The sequence below is a fragment of the Colossoma macropomum genome, unplaced genomic scaffold (assembly GCF_904425465.1).
Source record: "Colossoma macropomum unplaced genomic scaffold, Colossoma_macropomum, whole genome shotgun sequence".
NCBI classification, from domain to species: domain Eukaryota; kingdom Metazoa; phylum Chordata; class Actinopteri; order Characiformes; family Serrasalmidae; genus Colossoma; species Colossoma macropomum.
In genome coordinates this window covers 19,524,398-19,543,324 of record NW_023494785.1, presented here as the reverse complement: position 1 = coordinate 19,543,324, position 18,927 = coordinate 19,524,398, and the positions used below count along the sequence as shown (strand labels likewise).

General features: G+C 39.2%; 1 protein-coding gene across 2 annotated transcripts in view; it reads left to right on the top strand.

Moving 5' to 3' along the window:
- ascc3 (activating signal cointegrator 1 complex subunit 3) overlaps positions 1-18,927 on the top strand; it is a 134,228-nt gene that overhangs the window by 36,982 nt on the left and 78,319 nt on the right. For both annotated transcript variants that reach the window (XM_036586347.1, XM_036586338.1), the window contains 2 exons: positions 9,261-9,464; positions 9,868-10,008. In XM_036586347.1, coding sequence (XP_036442240.1) covers positions 9,261-9,464; positions 9,868-10,008 — 345 coding nt within the window. The remainder of the gene's footprint in view (positions 1-9,260; positions 9,465-9,867; positions 10,009-18,927) is intronic.

Genomic DNA, 18,927 nt, shown 5'->3' with positions numbered 1-18,927 from the left:
CCCCCACCTTGCTCAACCCACATGGACTGACAACGATGAGAAGTTATGATAGGAACTGACATTTAGATGCTGAAACAGGTGAAGGGCTAGGAATGAAGTTTCCAGTCAAACCCACCTGCAGAGCCTCCTCATGTTAGTGTGTGCTACCTACATCCTACATACTTATACTTCAGAATGTGTAGGCTGCTGGCAGAATGCACTGAAGCAAAGACACATAATTAATCCTCCTTGATTGCCTTTTCTAATCCTGTTTTTTTTGTTCTCTTTTTCCCTTTAAACCAGTTCTTTAGTGCATATCTGTGTGTGTGTGTGTGTGTGTGTATGTGCGCGGGCATGCATCCATGCATGTATGTGTGGCATGTTTGTTCATACAGGTATGCGAATGAAAAGAGCACATTCATCTCCCCCAGAAATAAACAGGCAGTGAAACTATACATAACATCTCATCTCTTGGTAACGCTGAATGTATTCTAAGCGTGACACATGACTCTTCCTTATTGATCAAAGTGCACAGTGTAGATTAACTCTGTATCATTTTCTCTTTGAGCCATGGCAAATGTGCTATTCTTTGCATAACAAAGAGGACAAAAAATAAATAGTGAAAAGACTTTTGAAATTCTTTTTCGTGTACAGTAACTTTTTAAAGCTTTAAAAAAAAAAAAATCATTTGCCACTGTCACCTCGAGCTATCAGATGCTTATAGGGCCGCTGCAGAGCTGCTCTCTTACATGTGAGTGCAGTGCATAGTGTGAGCTGCTTTTCCTGTCAGCTATTTCAATACCGATTTGGTCTCGTCCACTTGGCCTCAGCATTTCTGTTGGGAGGAATCCCCACACTACCTTAAGGGCTGTTGCATTAATTTATTAGCTGGTAAAGTGAAGTTTGTTAGTTAAGCCTTCAGAGGGACAAGGAACCGAGTGAACACAGGTGTCTACTTTGGCAGCAGAACTTGCTCAGAAATCATTGTGACCTGATGCATTTTCCGTTTCAAACCCAAAAAAGTCTATGTATATAATCCATAGCAATAAAATACATTAAAGGGCGCATGTCATGGCAAAACTAATTTCCCTCAATTTATTTTTAAATGAAGAGTTTGATGTATTATAAAAACATTGTTAAAGTTTCAAAACTTACCATTGTGTACCTAGTACATATAGTCTGTCTATGGCAACTAAGCTGTAAAAACAGCCTGTTTTGAATTTATTGTTTCTGTGATGTTACAAGATCGAACTCATTTTCTTATATCCACATACAGCAGTTTAGCTTCGTCCATTCATGCTGAAGTTATAAAAAATGTTTAAGCTCTCAGTGCTTTCTGAATATGGCGCATTACAGGACAGATAATTAGAAAAGACATCATTTATATCAGTCTTAAAGGCAGAAACCTGGTATTAGAATACAGTGCTTGTTTTCAAAGATGTTGCTCTTGCGCTCTTAAAAAACTAAGATGCCAGAAAGGATTATTTGGAAGTTTCTTTGCCATAGGAGAATCACCTTTGATTCCTTAAAAAGCTTTTCAATGGATGGTTGTCTAAATATCTTTTGTAAATGCAATATGCGATTGTGAAGAAAGTTTTAAAATTGAAAGTACCTCTACATGATATAAAGATTCTGTAGTGATTAGATATGGCATAATAGTGTTGATGGGTATCAGTAGCAAACACAGCAAATTCATAGCTTCCCTTTACATGCTATTTTCAATGTGATGCATCTAACAGACGCAGAATTTCACTGTGTACAGTTCGGCGACAAGCGCAGTGAAAAACGGAGTTTGCCACGCAGGGTCATGCAAAGTTAAAATCTTTTCAACTTATGCTTCAACCAAGTCTTGGCGTGGCTAATAGGAGAGCAGTAGGTGAATCTGGTAGTTCACGTTGCTACCTGAAAGGCTAATTTAATCGGAGAGCACCACCCACTTCTGTACCCAACTGGTGAGCACTGTTCATACCGTGAGTGGTGTGAAAGCAGCTTGCCTCGGACATGAGCGGCGAGCGCAGCATAGACCGCGTTCATTGTGAAAGCAGCTTTAGGCTGATATCAGCAGAAAATACTGGATGGGAAATCACACTTAAAAATAATGCATCAGGTCCAATCCTTAGCAACAATTAAAGCTTTTCCCTTTGTCTTTACTTTCAAGAGCAGGATGCAAGAAGATCCTGATTATGCTCAGCCTGAATAGAGGGAGTAAATGATGAACCTGTAGTTTTTAAGCTGTTTTTAAGCTGTTTGCACATATTTCCAATTTCCAATGAAAAAAGTATTTGTTGTTCTGATTTTTGGTGGAACAGATGTGAAGTGCTGCAAGTTAAAAGGTCAGACTTCTGTTAGGCTAATGCAAAAATATTTAGCATTTATCTTTGACTCCTATATGAATGTTTTGTCTTGAAGTCACAGATGACATACTGTGCCCATCACTTTAAAAATGACTGCAGTCACATATTAGCGCTTAGTTTCCTCTCATCATTATAGCTGTGATGAAACTGGGTTCTCTTTCAGCAGGTGAGATTCAAAGCACTGTGCAAAAATTTCCTGTTTCACTTGTAGCTTATAGATTCTGAAGAATTCAACCTATTTCTCATATCCAGCTGTGTTGGCATTCTCATGTGGGGGATGGTTGTGAAAGAGCTGAATGCGGTCAACTTTCATGTATATTTGAATATTCAGAAACATTACAGCATCTTGCCATTCTGGCAGCTTACATTTCCTGTTGAAGGGAGATGAGAAAATCTCGCATTTTGGCCAAAAATGGCCTTCACAGTCTCTGATTTGTTTTTGAAGTTTACCTTAATTAATATTTCACATATGTGGGTTATTTTAGCATGTAAAAAGGTAAATTTGCAGTACAGCTGTACTTAAAGTTACATGACTGCCGTTTGATGGGCATTTTCTGTCCATTTCTTGGGTGGCACTGGGCTGCTGCATTTGCTCTCGTTTCTGTGCAGGATTTAGGCTCTTCTTGGACAGTTGCCTGAGGATGGGGTGATAAATTACTCCTCTCTTCCCCTGCTTTTTTCCTCTCTCTCATTCGCTTCCTGCAGTTCTGCTGAAGGGAAATGAATGGGCCTCCTGTTTGCTGCATCTGCATCTCCTAGTTTGTCAGATACAGTGCATCTGCTGTGTAGGTCTATGTTTTTCTGCGCGTGCGTGTGTGTGGGGGTGTATTTACGTATTTGTGCTTCCCCCCAAAAGTCAATTTAATTTATGCACTGGTGTGCATTCATTTTCATGTGTGTGTGTCGCTCAGGCAGGTCATTTTGTGCTGTGTGGGCTTGAGGCAGGCAGATAAGCTGTTTGCTAAAACTAGCAATTAAAACTTGATCAAGCCGTCAATTCAAATGGAATGAAATGGAACCAAAAAGTAATTAAAAGGATAGCATGCAGACAACAACAATTATATCTCTTAGTTTTCTATTACTGACACTGAGAATTTAATAATTTGCAGCGGCTTAAACATATACATGAGCATGCACCTTCTCAATTTCATACACTAACACACACGCACACACATACTCCCACACAGACGTGCACTATATACACACTGTGTCAAGGTAAGTTTTCAAGTTACTGCTACCAGCATGTTTTTTCATACGTGCAGACTTATCGCCTCTCAGTGAAACTCACTATTTTTAATGATGAAAATGCCATTCATGTGAATCGTGTAGATTTCAGTTTTTAAGTTTGAGAAGGGAGGGGGAGAGTCTACTACCAGCAGAGAATTCTGAGAGTAAATCATTCCCCTAAACACAGCACAAAAGCAGTTCATGGTCATTATTTGGCACAGGTATAGTATTTAATCTCAGTAGCTAGTTAATGAGAGCAGCCGATCATTACTTGCAACGAAAAAAAAACAGCTACCCCTTCATTTTGTCTGAAAGTAACAAAATGGTCTCTTGTCTCTTGAAAGTGGTCTCTTGTAACTGCTCTGAGAGTTTAATGACATCTAGGAATTACATTGCCTTTTTGGAGTCAGTAGAACTGAAGTGATGGGCAATGTGGCCTCAATAAATAATAGATGTCCTGTATATGAGTTGCTATGGAACAGATTTTTAAGTCAAAACACAGCGGAATGTTTGGACATTCTGACTTGTATTTGAGTTGTGTTTGTATTCAGTTAAATAAATAATTCTGCAGCAATTATCTGTTTTAGTCTCAGAGCAAACCTGAATGCACCAGAATTTTCATGTTAAAATCTGAAAAAAATCTATAAATGATGCTGCTGGACGCTGCTTTCTGAGCTTGTCACTTTTTTTTGCTGCTCATGAGTTTTGATGTCTGCTTTTAGTGTTTGTGTTCAGAGTTTAGAGTTGTAAAACCAGTATAGTCAGGAAAACAGGTCAAAGTGATTGGGGCGTTGAGAGTTGCTGTAAAATCATTGCAGGGATCTATGAGGGTCCAATTAGTGTGCTTAAAGTCACTGGTGGATTGCTGGTGTATTCCCATTCCCCCTAGTCATCACATATGTCCCGATGGCTGTGCATCCACACAGTTAATTAGAGTGTCAGGTTCTGTTGGGCACATAGTGGACTAGTTTGGACAGAGAAGAACCACAACTCCCTGTTCTTCACATTCACACAGGAGAGCTTTTAGATAATATGGTTCTACCGAATTATAGTACTTCCTTACATATTCATTCTGTTTTAAATATGCATTTTTATAGACCCTTATTTTTACAGTATCCCTGTAATGGTAGATTGCAAGCGCAAACTGAATACCCTAGAGTAAATTCCTGAAGCAACATTCTGTTCTTCTTTTGAAAGATTTTTATCTTCACGGTTTGGTTGTTCAGCTAATCACCCCCTGCCACCAACCTTTGAATCCTCAGTCAGAAATAGCTGTAATTGGCAAGTGAGATTTTAAGACTGTAGACTTTCTAACAACAAAGCAAAACTGTACACACTTTAAATCGTATGTAATCACCTCTATTTCATGCATGGTGCAATATGTAAATCATTAAATACAAATTTATTTGTGATCTTTGATGACTTATTGTTTTCATTTGTCCAATTATTTATGACCACTGTGCAAATGTCAGAGACCACTCTAATTAATTTCCAGTCAAAATGGCTAAAAAGTAGAAGTTATTAAATTTTCACCATATATTTCAGAGGCGATTAGATACAAGATAATCTACTTCCATAAGGAAGGAGAAAGAAAAAAAGAAAGGATATAGAGAAAACTTGAGTCCCAAAAACAATGCAAGACCTGTCACCATTAGATAAACAGTACTTAAAGCCTTCATCTTTGAAAGAGAGGAGTAAATCAAGCTCCACTTCACAGGTCTTTCTGTCCATTCTTCCACTGTGAGAAGGCAACTCAACGCATTGGGTCTGAAAGGAGGAGTGTCAATAAGCCATTACTGGGAAAACAAAATAGACAAAAAAGAGAAAAATAACCAAACAAATAGGCTGCTTGTGTTCTCAGAACAATCCCCTGACCACCCCAGAGTCCAGACCTCAACAGTATTGAATGTATTTGGGATTGCCATGATCATGAGAAGTAGAACGGTGTACCATCTTCTAAGACTGAATTCTAGAGGTGTGGAAAAAATATCCCTACAGATTTCTTTGAAAACTGAAAGCAAGTCTGAAAATAATGGAAGCTGTGTTAAAGGTAAAGAGTGTGCACACTAAGTACTGAAAATTTTGATATGTTCAGTTGTTGATGCTTCTGTGCAGTTTTCTGATCATTTTTTTATATTATCTTTCAGATTAGTTTCCTCTGATGCATTGAATAAATTGCATTTATAGGACTTTTTGACTGGTGATAAAACAAATAGTGGTCTTTGACTTTGCACAGTACTGCCGTTCCTACATAGTTCCCTTGATATAGATATAGATGCTTATACTTAAAGACACTTAAAGCTGTTATTCTGAAACTTCATAGTCATGATTTCAATCCATTGTGCATGAGAGCCAAAACATCAAAAACTGTCTGACTGTCAAAATACATACAGACTAAACTGCATGTACTCTGTTTTTAAGGCTCATTTTCACTGCTGAACTTCACCAAGTGCAAACTTCAAGAAGACTGTTGGTGAAAGCCAAGGGAGTCGTGAAGTGTGAGGGATAAAGCTGAGTTTGGCCTCTCGGCACAAGCGTTTTCCAGGAGAGATATACTCCTCGAAACATCAGGCGCTGAAAGTCTGACACTGTGCTGTTGCCTTAATTGAATTGGAGCCTTGCCTGGTGATGTTAGATTTATTCTCTAGCTTAAAGCTGAACAAATTTTAACAGGCAGCCAATGTGACAATCACTCTGTATCCTCACTCAAGGGGACCTGATCAAAAGCCTGTTTAGTACAATGATTACCAAAGTTCTACCAACCAGAGGAGTGCAAGCCTGGTGTGGTTTGAGCTTTAAAAGGCTGCTTTTAGCATATGTGTGACAGCGTTCCTAGCTGCTTTAAGTTCATCAGACTGTGTGTGTCAGCAGATGGCTTAGCTAAGGGCTACGCTACCTTGCAGAGTGTACATTGGCACCTCTGGGAGCACTCCTGAAAAAGGGACCAGTCCGCTTTTACTGTTTAAGGGGAAGCGTGCATATATTTGCATAATAATAGAAAATGTGTTTTGGAAGAACGGAGAACAGAGGGAGGGGGGAAAAGCGGAAACTGAAACATTTTTTTTGAGATCTTTACATGATGGCGAGTCCATATTTGCAACATGTTTGCATTACCTCAAGGTGAACATCGGGGCATGCATATATTTGCATGCATTTGCATGTTTAAAGAGTGCGGGGAGCCTAGCCGTTCGTTACAAACAGACGAAGTAGATAAATCAAAACGAAGGGAGCTGTTAAAATAAGTACGGCTGGTTTGGTGGGCACGGTGACACAGCGCTGTGCGGGAAGTGAAGGAGAGAGGACAAGAGCGCCCGCACCAAGCTCCTAATTCAGGCATGAATATTTATAAGTGGGTGCTCTGAGGACCTGCCCCTTGGGGAAATAATTGGTTAGAAAGGCAGACGCTGGTATCGCCAGGCTGCCAGGAGGCGGTTGAGAATTCACCCTCTCCACTTGTTTACTGAGTGGGGCATTAAAAAAGCCTGCCGCTAATACCACACTATGAGCAGCTCTAGAAATGCGAAAACACTCACTGCTATTTAGGGCTAATGGCAGTAAATGTGCCTTTTTATAGTTATCCACTATGCTTACAAGAGAACGTGCTACTGCTGCTGCAGATGATGATGATGATGATGGTGATGATGATTATGATGGTATATTATGATGGTTGTAACAGCAGCAAAGCTCAATTGCTTTATCTTGTCCAGATCATTAGCATGCCCCCCTCCTCACAGACTTGATAAAGGTGTTCTTCAACGGCCATGTCTGCCTGTCGGAGACCCGAACTCCTTCATTTACTCATCTCACATTCGTCCTTCACCTTCTCTGGATTAAGTGGATTCTAATAAAGTTGCTCTTTGATGCATTAATAACCTTCTCTGTCGCGGCATCCATTTCCGCTGGCCCCAGAGCCACTCCAAAAAAGTCACCCACACACTTTCGTTTTTTTTATTTTTTTATGAGCGTTGGAGTGAAACAGGGGAAGAGAGGAGAGCAGTGACATATTTTTAATGAATCCTTAAATAAATGACACCGCCTCCTGAGCCGAAGGCATGCCTGACCAGCTGTGTGAAAGAGGAGGGCAGAGAGAGAGAGAGACAGGTGGTTAAAGAAGAGGTTAGCACTTAGAAGTGCTATCTATTCTTCTACATGAGTGAATGAACAAACTGTGGATTTCAGCACCCTGCTATCTTTGTGATTTGTTGAACTCAGTTGCCTTTCTGCTGAACAAGATCGAGCTAACTTGCAGGTTTCTCGCTGAGGTTTTCTTAGGAGCCGGTGCGAGCAGGTCCCAGTGGTTTTGCTGGTAGAATTATGAGTTATTAATTGCATGTGTTATTACTTTGGGTCACTGCTGATCTCAGCCTACTCACACACTCTAAGGAGCGGAATGCAGTGAAAAATATCCCCTCTCAGCGGTAGCTTAAGTGTGCTCCCTGTGGCAGCAGCCTTTAGAAAGGCCTTTTCATTTCTTATCATACTTCTGCTGAGATTGAAGGCTGTCACCCCCGGTGCGTTGTCATGGCGAAGCCAGCCAGCGTGGGCCGATTTGATTGACAGCCTGCGACACCACTCAGAACTGCTCCCTCCTCCACGGCTTGATGGCCTTTTGACTGTTAGCCGTTTACTCCAGTGCTGAACATCCTCCAAGCAATGCGCTGAGAAATGCTTGCTGGAGTGTAATTGGTCTGACATGAGACATGTTTCAGTGGAGGCCAGTGTTGGTTTTGGATCTCAGTTTGACTTGGACAGAGAGTGTAGGTGGTGTATTAGTTTGGAAGATGATTTGTTTGTGTGTCAGGAAGATTTGAAAAGTTGCCTGCCTTGAATAGAAGTGGAGAGAGATTGGACTGCGCTCATAGTAACCGTATAGAAGTCTAATTAGCTCTGGACTGTGGTGCGGTACTTAGGTTTTGGCTACTGCTGATCTTGGCCTGTTGCTTTCTCCCTCTCACCATATGTGTCTCACACTTGTAGCTGCACCCCAGCTGGTGTGGAGTGAACAAGTTTGTTAAAACTTGGAAGGCTTTCAGTCCTGAAATGCCTCTGTGGAAATCCTTCACCAGCATCACTCTTTAGCTTCTGTCTTTCTGGTTAATTGGGCTTTTACATTTAAATGATCCATAGTTGATATGGCCTACATTCAATTATGCATACTTACACATACATACATACCTGTTTTATCACTTGAATCGTCGTTGTATAAAGTCAAACCTTTCTTTCTTTCTTTCTTTCTTTCTTTCTTTTTCTTTCTTTCTTTCTTTCTTTTGTCTCTCTCTTTGTCTCTTTTTTTTCTTTTTTTGTTTCTTTTTCTCTTTCTCTTTGTTTTTCTTTCTGTTTTCCTTTGTCTCTGTCATTGTATATCATTTGTCTTTCTTTTGTCTCTTTTTTCTCTATCAATTTCTTCTTACTGCCATTTTCTCTGTTTTTTTCTCTTTATTTCTCTTTTTTCTACTCTTCTACCTTTGCCTTTTTTATTTTTGTTTGTTTGATTTTGTTGGTTTGTTTGTTTGTTTCTTTCTTTCTTTTGTGCTTGCTTGCTTGCTTTCCTTCGTTCTTTCTTTCTGTCTTTCTTTTGCTTTCTCTCTTTCTTGTTGTCTCTGCCTGTTTTTCTTTCTTTCTTTCTGTCTTTCTTTTGCTTTCTTTCTTATTGTCTCTGCCTGTTTTTCTTACTTTCTTTCTTTTTTTCATTATTTCCAGATTGGGCAGTTGGTGTTTAAGGGAATGAAGAGGCTGAACAGGATTCAGTCCATTGTGTTTGAAACGGCGTATAACACTAATGAGAACATGCTGGTGTGTGCTCCCACGGGTGCAGGCAAGACCAACATCGCCATGCTCACTGTTCTGCACGAGATCCGCCAGCACCTGCAGCCCGGCGGGGTCATCCGCAAGGACCAGTTTAAGGTATACTACTGTTTTAACGCACACGGTTCTGATTCTTTATTCACTGTAATTAATAGAACCTTATACTTAGTGGAGAGCTCATGGGAGAACCTTGGGTGCTCCTTTGTCCTTTTATGAAAGCTTGGACCTTAAGCCAGGTGTGACACTTCTCTGAGCTTTTCCATAGTTTGGGGAGGGGTGTAATTGGGTGCACTATTCTGTGAATAGCACATGAACACAAACAATGGAAAGTGTAATGATGATAGACAGTATTCATACATCACCATTACACTTTCTCAGTCTTAGTGGTCTACTTCATATTTCCCTAAATGTTGTATTGTGCTGGTTGCCAAGGAACAAACTATACTGTAATGTTCACTCATTTATCAATTTCTCTCTCTCGCTCTCTCTTTGTCATCTATAGATAGTATATGTGGCTCCAATGAAGGCCTTGGCTGCCGAGATGACTAATTACTTCAGTAAACGCTTGGAGCCACTGGGCATCACTGTCAAAGAGCTCACCGGAGACATGCAGCTGACCAAAGGGGAGATCCTTCGCACTCAGGTAGGAGACACATGCATCCTCATGCAGAGAGAAAAAAAAAAGCGGTTGTGTTTTTCACAGTTTGTGGAAGTCAGAAGTAGAATGCCACTGTTTAGATTGATGTCTGAACTATTCAGTTCTTCTAGATTGGAAGTGTTGAAATATTAGCTGCATTGTTTTGATTGAAGATAGTTGCTTCTCCAGAGTGGCCCTTTCTATTGGCAGTGTTATTTGAGCTGTCTACCACAGCATATTGGATTTGAAATAATTCAGTGTCTCGAAGTGCACACGTTCGGCTTGAATTTGAGGGTATTTACATCCAAATTGGATTTTCTTACCCAATTTTTAGGGGCTCAAAAGTAGTTGGACAGTTGACTCTGTGGTCATCTGTGTGTTATTTCTTTATCATTACACTTACAAGTAAGCAGATAAAAGATCTGTTGTTTTGCATTTGGAATCTGTTGCTGTTAACTCTCAGTATGAAGTGAAAAGAGCTGTCACTGTCAGTCAAGGTAGCTATCGTTAAGGTTGAATAATCAAAGCAAACTTGTCAGAGAAATAGCACAAACATTGTGTGGCCAAATCAAATATTTAGTACTTAAAAAGAACACTCTGGTGAACTCAAACACCAAAAGCCTGGAAGATCATAGAAAACAACTGTGGTGGATGACAGAATTCCTTCCCTAGTGATGGACAAAACCTTTACAACAGTATAATAGATCAAGAGCAGCCTTCAGGAGGTAGGCGTATCTGTGTCAAAGTCAACAATCAAAGATTTCACCAGTGTAAATACAAGATGTAAACTATCAATAAGTCTTAAACACTGCAAGACCAGGTTAGAGTTTGCCAAAAAAACATCTAAAGAAGGCTGTGCAGTTCTGGAACAACATCTTATGGACAAATGAGACAAAGATCTACTTGCACCAGAGTAATGGGAAGAGAATAGTATAGAGAAAGGAAGGAGGAGCTGCTCATGATCTAAAACGTACTATCTCATCTGGAGGCAGAGGAAGTGTTATGGAGTGGTCATGTACGGCTACCGGGGGAACTGAATTGTATTTGTTGATGTGACTGCTAAAAAAAAGCAGCAGGATGAATTCTGAAGTGTACACAGCTGTATTATTTGCTCAGATTCACCCAAATACTTCAGAACTCATTGGACGGCACTTCACAGTGCAGATGGATGATTCCCCTAAGCATATTGCAAAGCAACCCAAGACTTTTTAAAGCAAGTAAGTGGAATGTTCTGCAATGGCCAAATCAATCACCTGACCTCAGTCCAGTCAAGCATGCATTTCACTTGCTGAAGACAAGACATGTCAGTTTAATTTAGTTTGACCAGTTACTTTTGAGCCCTTAAAAAAAGGTGTGAGGGGTGGGGATGGTGGTTATGTATGAAAATGGTTGTAATTCATACATCGTTACTCGATTTGAATGTAACTACTGTGGTAGACAAGGGTGGAAGGGTGCTGGACTGAGTTGTTGATTTGTGCTGATCGTTTGCAAACTTAGTAGTTCAAATAATGCAGTTGCATTGGATGACATAATTAATAGAATTTTTAACAGTAGGGTTTGCAGCCACGCTAGGTGGATTTGTGCACATTTTCCATTTGTTTAAATCTCTGTGAAACAGAGGCCTCTTTGCCACTTGCTGCTGTTTTCTACTGGACACTCACAGAAAACAGCAGTGCTATACCATCAGTGGCTGTTTTGCACTTAACTGTTTGAAAATGTTGTTTAAAGCTTTTTACCTCCTCAACTATGTGATATTACATTTACTGATTGCTCACTTAATGGGCTTTTTAAGCTTGCTGTTTTTTCATTCAGAAATTGACTTCTAGGTTGTTTAGGAGTCATAATCAGTTTAGAGAATAATTATTGACCCTAGAACTAGCAAATAATTTCCAACTCTAGTATGAATGAAAGAGAGAGAGAATGAGAGATGAGTGTTTGCATGGGTGTAGGTGTGTGTGTTAGAGGGAATCGGTGTGTGTATGTGCTCACGGATGCGTGCTGTCAGACTGGGTTTGGGTGGTAATGAGATGAGGGTATGGTTGCTTTCATCAGAGCGCAGCTCCACAGATAAGAGAAGACAGAAGCGGCAGGCTGGTAAAGAGATCAGTTTGGGTTCAGACGCACTCATGATCAAGGGCCTGATAACCAAGCCTCTTAAACACAGAGCCAGAAAATCACTCTCTGCACACACACTGGCCATGGGCCTCAGCCAAATATTAGCTCAGCTCTTCATCCTCTCTTAAAATCTTTTTTTTTACTCTCCCTCACCTTTGCTCTGGATGAGAGAAATTGAGCAGAAGTAAGTTGTTGCATGGATTGATAGTAAAGTTGAATTGCAAAATATTAAAATGCACAGATCCATAGTAGGTGACGTATGGCTCAAAATTTACACAGAGAAAGGCAGAAAATTGAAAGTCTTTAAGAAAAGCAGACAAATGCAAAGCATGATAGGTGGCTCTGATAGAAGAATGGGAAAGATCAGAGCCAAAAAAAATCTCTGAAAAACTAAGCATGATAGTGACTCAGCAACGGCTAAAAGCTATAAACCACAGAGCATGTTTGATTTCGGTTTCCAGCAAACGTGACACAAATAAACGGCACCAAAATGTGAAAGCAATATTAAATTGCTTTAAAACTATACAAACTGTAATATGATTCTTTAGGGAATTTTGCCGTGTAATTCGCTCCATGAAAAACAGACAGAGCACCTCTCAAAAAGATATCCTTTGCTTCTCAAGAAACTGCCAAACTGGAACATTGTGCAGGATGCTTTCCAGAATGGGCAGGATGTGAACAAATGCAGTCTAACAGGTGGGGAAAGCTGATTCTAACTAGAATTATTACATTGAGATGCTTGACAATGTGTGGTACATGGCAAACAATGTTCTGATATGTTTTTTTGATCCGTGTCTGCCAGCTTTGCACCCTGAGTGAATGCCTGGGTGAATGTTTCCCCTTTTTTCACAGCAGATTTGCTACATCTCTCTCAGTTTGCCTGCAGGTTTTGCAAAAGAATTCTTTTTAATGGCTGTGTCGTACTGAAATGTGAATCTTCAGCTTGACTGAAGCATGTTCTCTGCTGTATTTTCCTGGAGTTTGCTTCTTACTTTTCGTCTTTAATCCTGACAGAAATCCCAATCCCGGCTGCTTAGAAAACTCTAGGTGGCCTTTCAGTTTGCATTGAAATATTGGGCAAACTGCCATGAACTCAGTGTTTTTTTTCCCTCTGTGCCTTACTTAGCTAGGCTAGAAATGAAAAGGTGATGACTTATAGAAATAAAATAGTTTTTATTAAATAAAAACTGAAAAATTATGTATGTAGTTTCTTTAAAATACTCACTAACAAAACAGCTTGATTTGACAAAGGAGGATTTGAGATTTTTAAAGAATACTCAATTTTTCTGAGTATATTTGGTAGTGATTGTTATTGAATTTATTTTAAAACATTCAGTTTCATGGACCACTCCTTCAAACTAATGACAGCAGATAGAAACTCAAATACACTGATTTCAGGAGTTTACCTTCTTTGCAAATCGGATTTGCGCTACCCAACTCTAGCAAATACCTGTAATGCTGCAGTCTTCAGTGGATCAAGCAATGTATTTGTGCCTTATAAGTGACACTTTGTCATCTTTCTGAAACAAATGGAGAAGTAAGACACACACTCTCTCTCTCTCTCTCTCTCTCTCTCTCTCTCTCTCTCTCTCTCTCTCTCTCTCTCTCTCTCGCTTACATGCTCCCTCAAAAGAATAAGGGTGGTGCCTCTGCAGTGAGCAGCAGGGAGAATACAGAGCAATTTGCAGCTGTGTGCTCACTGCACTGGAGACTGCTCGGAGGAGCCCTGTGGAAGCAGCTCTGAGCAGAGGCAGGAAGGGGGTCGTTACTTCCAGACACACGGCTTTGTGTTGGTTGTTGTAGAGCCCAGACACAGTGTGTCATTATTTAAACCAGCATTTCCCAAAACCAGTGGGGGCACAGGGCCCTGGAGAGAAGGAGAAATGCTGATAGAACTGCTGTTGAAAGAGAAAAGGTGGACTTGTGGACTTGTCACTAGTACACCCCCAGCTGAATCTGTTGAAGCTGAGTAGGTGGCAGTAGGTACACACAAAAAATAGGCTATATCCATCACTTGTGGCAGTTACGGAGACTGAGCTTTGTATCTTAGTGTTTTGTTGAAAGTAAAACAAAATGTGAAAACGTTGAATATTCCCAACAGAGAATGTGTTTTTTTTTAAAAAAGTGAAAAGTTACACATCCTCTACAGAGAACACACTTCTGCACACTTTACTGTTTATTTGCTGAGTTTAACACATTGGGAAAACATTCTAGAAAATCTGACGTGCAAAAGTTGTGGCACATTTGAGATTTTATGTTTTTATTTTTTTCCTATATGTAAAACTCAACAAATAAATAGAAATCATGCACTAAAAATTTCATGAAAATGCCATATTTAAGTGTTTCACTCAATAAATCAACAAAACGTAATTTAACTGAGGATGTCTTTATCTTATGATAAAGCATATGATTGTATGTGTGTCCTCATATTTGCATGTAGCCTGTTGAAAATAATATTTCATGATTACTAATAAAATCTCTACCTTAGAATTTCTGTTGTTTGGGAAATCACTTGATAATATGTGAGTCAATGGTGACAAATAATGGTCAACCACAGCTAGACCTGCCAGTATTCGGGAAGGCGTTATATTGCAATATTTAACACGCACGGTAACTTTTTCATGGCCACTGCATTTTAGTCTAACAAGTTGCAGTTTCATCTAAGATCTTTTAGAGATGCAGAGCAGCTCTGGTTTCACAAGCTTCCACTTCGCTGTCATGCTCTCCTCATATAGATACAACCCCTCATCTGAGCAGAGCTTGTAAACAATCACTAACAGACGCAGCCACAGTATGGCAGGAGGAACAGACAGAGAAAACATGCTAAACCTAACCTCACTTAAGAACCTGGGTTTTGTTTAACAAGCAGCTTGGCACACCGCTGAAGGGTAACAGAGTTAAGCTTTAAGTTGAAGTATTTACTGAAAGATTCATTGTGAAGTAAAACAATAAATAAATAAAAAGTTTGTTAAAAGTTTCATCTTCAAAAGTCTCTGTGCAGACAACCAAACTGTGTAGTACTAAACCAAGTGTGGAAGAAAACACCACCGTTAGCTTGGTGATAACATCTAATGGAAATTCTCACACTAGCAGAAATTAACACTATCTTTGTGAGTGTTTTTTGATAAACAAAGGGTCGTAATAACGTAAAGATTTCTATATTAAGCATATTTATTTAATATGTGCAGCATATTAATAATGATTATATGATAAAGCACAGGATATGCCATTTTTATGGAGGTCCCAGTACTATGTTCCTTGCTTTATTTTATGCTCTTAGTAAAGGTTGCAGTGTTCTATAACAGGGTTCTCAAGCCGAGGTCTAACTTCCTGGTCATGTATGATGATGATACTTTGAATATCATTATATGGACAGATTTTATTTATTATTTTTAATCATTATTTTATTGTAAATATTGCGCACACATACTGCTGATAAAAATGACGTTTGAACATATCTTTCATTTTTAATACAATATTGTGAAATCATAAACGGTGATAAAAGAATAGTTTTATTGTGATAAAAATGTTTTATATCACAGAACTACATAGTGTAAAAACTATATGTGTGTAAACACTAATTTTCTATGTGTGAAATGTGTTACCTAGGTTGTGGTGTTATCTCTGCGGTTTCTTTCTTAAGTTCAAGACTAGTTTAAACTGTGTGTTTGCCCTTTTGCCAAAAGGTGTCTTGTGTAGCTTTGGTTAATTACACAGAAGGGCATTAGAGCATCAGGCATGACCATGCTTTATTGAGCCCTGGAAGGTGGTCATTAGATATTGATCAGCAGAGATCATCAGAGCACTTTCTCCAGCCGCACTGAGGACAAGCACCAGGTTACAGCCTAACAGCTCTTTCATCTATTGTGTCCTTCCTTTTACTTCCACTCTTCTGTTTTTTTCTCACTCTCTCTCTCTCTCTCTCTCTCTCTCTCTCTCACTCTCTCTCTCTCTCTCTCTCTCTCTCTCTCTCTCTCTCTGCGAGAGCTTGTCAGTCTCCAGCACTTGGATCTCAGCACATCGTCTTTTCTCTCATTTAGTTGTTGCCATGGAAACTGCTGTACTGTAAAATGCCTGATACAGTGTACACATGGCTGTACAAATACCTTGCTTATTGATAACTGAATTTGTGCTAACAGGGGACGGTGCTAGCATTTAGATATAAAAACAAAAGTTAAAAACAAACAGAATAGGGAAAAATAGAGGAAGCTTGGCTGGCAGTTCAATTACAGTACATGGCACTGAGAAAAGAATTATAGTACAAATTATCTGTCATTAGAAATATGGAACATTATAATGTTCTTACTGAATAGAGATTTGAGGTTTGCTTGTTTGATCCCTGTGGAGCACTAAGAGGAATTGGCTTTATGCTGCCCAATTAAGTGCAGCCTTGAAGAGAGGACTTGAATGAATACACAGTAGTTAAGAAGGAAGTAAAGAACTCTCCATTATTGAGCTTGCTTTTCGTTATATGTCCTGACCACATATGTACAATTTTAGAAAAGTAGTTTCATTAAGTCCTTGTGTTTTCAAGTTGGGTAGTTTGTTTACTGTGCCTAAATATTGAAATTTCCAATCTAATGTTGGCTATATGAAATGATACTAAATAAATATATACATATACATACATGTATGTATATATATGTATATATATATATATATATATGTATGTATATATATATATATATATATATATCGTTGCTGGGTTGCTGTCCTTTACATGAATGGACCAATAGAAATGCTCTAAAATGACTTGGAATATCTTCACCTTGACTTTACTTAAAATTAAAGAAAAACAAATTATATAAAATATATATTCAGCATTATGTTCAGTCTGGTGGATGATTGAAAGAGAGGCTAAAGACACCAAAATGACGTTCAGCCTGGTGAGTCTTTGAACATCCTTAAGAAATAAAACAGGGGTCCCCCTCCTAGAGATATCTACCTGTAGAACTCAGGTCTAGCCCAAGTCTAACAAAACTGATCCAGCTGATCTTGGTTTTCTGAAGAGTTTGATTAGTTGAATCAGGCTTAGGGATTAGAGATTCAATCAGAAATAGATTGGTGACCACTGAACTACTGTCTCTCTGTTCTGCATTTAAGACTTGGGAGGATATATCATAATCCCAAAGCCCTTTTAAGCATCAACATGGATCTCAGAAATAAGGCTGATCCCACTTTTAATCTCCAGAGGGGTGTTTAACTTCATGTGACTTTTGCACATTACTGGGTGGAATTGAGAAAATTTAATATCAAGGTATTTTCTGAATATATCACAGTATCTGATGGTAATTAAGTTTGCATTAATAAAGTTGAACTCATGCTGAGCACTCGTTTTTAAAAGAATGTCTTTTGTTCTGTTCTCTTAAAATTACACCAGCGCTCAAAAATAATGTACAGTGCAGTTTTCTGTGTATTTTGTTAGCCACATTTTGGTTTTTCAGTGCCACTAAAACTAAAAATCAGTATTATGCAAAAGCAGTACTGATACACTGATTTAGAAGGACTCCTATTGTGTATGAGGGGGAAGTCTCTAAATGAACAACATGCTGATAAATGCTTAACCGTATTTCTTTTGCTTTCTGTTTCTTTGTGTCTAAAAAGCAGGGATGTGAAACAGTGCAGTCTGATTGTGCCCAGCAAGGCTCTTTTCCAGTGTTCGTACACTACTTCTGTAATGAGGCTCAGAGAGAGGGCACGAACACTAACCTTCTGTCTCCTTTGCTCGCTGCTCTCCTCCTGAGCCCTGCTCCCTCCCCCACCTGTGCCGGGGAGCCAGTAAACAATGCCTCGCTGTTTTTAAAGAGGACAGATGCAGCATGCAGAGCTGCTCTGGTTGCGTCAACCCTTTTGGATGGAGGAAATTGGACATGGTTTTCATGTCAAATTTGATGTGGCAGAAAAGCAGTGGCAAGAATGCTGCCTCACACCTGCCACCAGCACAGCTCAGCTCACGTGTACATGCAAGCGTGTGTGTGTGCTCATGTCTCTGCTGTTGCTTTAACCTGCAGGGCTCAGGAGGCAGCTTGTTGCCGTGCAGGTCCAGCTCCACGTACACACACTCTGAAAGAACAGCTCTCTCCAGGACTGTGGTGTCTCTGCATTTGAGATGAGCTATAGTTGACTCCTCAGTAAAAAAAAAAAAAAATTAAAACCGTCATGATTACTGAATTTTTCAGGAAAAAAAGACGGAAAGGTTATACTATGTATTATTAGAATAAATACTAACAAACAGAATTATGGTAACGATAGAGTAACAGTAATAGTTGGTGTCTTGTGAGCTAGTTTGAAGATCTAGTTTGGCACTAGAATTCTCCTTGACCCCGCCCGCCAACGCAAGTATTTTTAAATTCCGTCAGCAGCACACTTAATATATCAAAATGAAGTATTGCATAGCCAAATTGAAAACCACATTAGATAAAAACTACAAATACTACAGGTGTTTTACAAGGAGAGGCATAAAATCACTACTCATTGTATTAAAATAAGTCTTTTCTGAGAAAAAAATATTGAGACACCTGAGAAAATATATATATTTATGTACCTATGTATATATCAGTGGTTTCCAATAGGGGTGTGCCGATCTGATATTCAGTATTGGTATCGGTCCGATACTGGCCAAAATCACTGGATCAAATATTAGAACCAAAAAAAGAATCCAATATGATCAATTCATCAAAACTCATCATGCTTAAATGCTTAACCTAACCTTGAGTGAGATGTCTCATAGGGGTTGTCAATGACTATACTAAATTTGATAATATGATCGAATTGCTTAAAAAAAAAAACAGACATTTGAATGTGAAAAGC